Here is a 2,142-nt window from a genome sequence, read left to right as displayed (position 1 = left end):
TATATATACCGCAGTAAGCACATAAATGTGCAACAAGCTGGAGAAAAGAGTACTCAAATACCAGAGGTAGAGTAATATGCTTTATTTAAAAGCAGCAGAAATATAACAAAAAACTGGTACTCAGAGTTTCACGTTCCCGTTCCTCGGACAGTTTTGTTAGAAATCTCCAGTTCACACTTAATCCTATAGGGGTTAATGAGAAGCATATGTGGCAATGTTCGCAACAAAATCCTGAGCATGAATACAAATCAACTAAACGAATGCACGGAGAATAATTGTGTTACTCAACGGACATGTGAGACAATTTCGAGGCTGCTTCCTTGACTATAGAGCTTATCCTAAAATGAAAAAGGTCATTGCTGACTGCCAGACAGTGATAATGTCAGTCACTATGCATGTAGAAAAAATAGTTAACAAACTACTGCTGTCACAAATAGCCGGCAAGTTAATGCAGCGAGCTGGCAGAAACGTTATCATGCTAGGTGAAATGAAATGCTTAGCGGTATGCATTTCGTCTGTCGTTACGTTCTGAGTTCAAACTCTGCCGAGGATGAAAGGTTTGCCTTTCATCCTTTCGGGGGTCGATAAATTAAGTACCAGTTGCATACTGGGGTCGATCTAATCGACTGGCCCCAAAAATTTCGGGCCTTGTGCCAAAAGTAGAAAAGAAATGGCCGGGAAACTGTGTGAAAAATTCGTTATTAACGGCAGAAGGAATATCAGTTCAAAATAGTATTCTGTATATCTTACTTAACGAGAATATGCTGTAGAAAACCACTCAACAGCAGTAGTTTTCTCGAAAAAGCATCCCTTATAAATGTATAGTACTTAAAATCGCAGAAGTATATAAGTACAAGAAAAACATCTTGCAGTGGCAGTTGAATTGTTATATTTAGATTTCTGCATGTTTGTTCGGTTATCTGTAGGAAGTATCCACTAGCAGCCGAATGCTTAGGCAACTTGGGTCTCTACTGATATAGGAAAATGGGGTGGGGGGGGGTTAATCAATACAACAGATAGGCAGTAAAATGGCCAGCAGTTTGGATAAAAATTCATTATTAGCACCAGAAGCAGTATTAGTTCAGTATAGTACTCTCTAGGTCTTACGTAACGTGATTATACTGTGTACAAAACATTAACGTTAAGCAATATTCGTCGTTTATATTCATCCGTTAACAGAGAAGGAACACAAAAAGGTATTGATCATCTTACCGATCCAAAGTTTTCGTGCTACCTTTAGCGTTTCGCTTTTTCCATCTAAACCAGAAACAAAGCAAAAGCACGAGAAGAAATATAACTGTCGCAGAAATTCCAATACTAAGACCGAGAATTAAATCGGAAGAATCTAAAAAACAAAAAACACAATAATAATAATAATAATAATAATAATCAGATTTTCAATTCAATATGTTAATCTGTATTTTACTTTATACAAGTGTAAATAATTTGGGGATAGATAAAGATTTGGGAAAAATATTTCTTTTCAAAAGCGCTAGCTTAATACGGGGAGGCAAATTCAGTTGCAGTTAAATTACCTGTTTGTCGGAGAAAATATAATGTGTACAATTGTGAACAGAGTTCATGAAGGATCGCGCATGATGTACCGATTTGTTCGTTGTGGAGTTATGCTTCTACGTCTTTTATCAGTATTCAACCTTTAGAACTATGTTGTCTCAAAGAATCAGATAATATGCATATATCACATTATGCGTTTGTGACTGATATATTATTGATATGCAGCTTTTGATTAAAAAAAAATCATACTCGTTCCTTTTGGAGCAATCCCTCTACCCTAATATTTAGTAGACTGGCTCTGATTTTCCTTCAGACTTCATTCCATTGTGATTAATGCCAGAGTACTTCCCAAATCTATGGTCTGCAGGTATGCGCAGATTTTGTGAGATTTAGGTCATACGAAAAGCATATAATGCAGTCCCTCTGTCATATGACATAATTCGGTACATTAAGTTTGGTTATTAAAGGTGAGATCTAGCACGCAGAAATTATGAAATAGTCACCAGCTTCATTCATCACTAAAATAATCTAAGTGGTTCATAGACCATTTGGGGTCTATTTCTTGCAGACTGGTGTTAAAATCATTCAACACCTTCATTATTAATATAATATATACTTACATATATA

General features: G+C 36.0%; 1 protein-coding gene across 1 annotated transcript in view; it reads right to left on the bottom strand.

Annotated features, from left to right (window-relative positions):
• LOC128248076 (uncharacterized) overlaps nucleotides 1–2,142 on the bottom strand; it is a 37,545-nt gene that overhangs the window by 18,839 nt on the left and 16,564 nt on the right. Inside the window, exon 6 of the mRNA XM_052968489.1 lies at nucleotides 1,213–1,345. Coding sequence (XP_052824449.1) covers nucleotides 1,213–1,345 — 133 coding nt within the window. The remainder of the gene's footprint in view (nucleotides 1–1,212; nucleotides 1,346–2,142) is intronic.

The sequence above is a fragment of the Octopus bimaculoides genome, chromosome 6, assembly GCF_001194135.2.
Source record: "Octopus bimaculoides isolate UCB-OBI-ISO-001 chromosome 6, ASM119413v2, whole genome shotgun sequence".
NCBI classification, from domain to species: Eukaryota; Metazoa; Mollusca; class Cephalopoda; order Octopoda; family Octopodidae; genus Octopus; species Octopus bimaculoides.
This window is presented reverse-complemented; position numbering and strand designations above follow the sequence as displayed.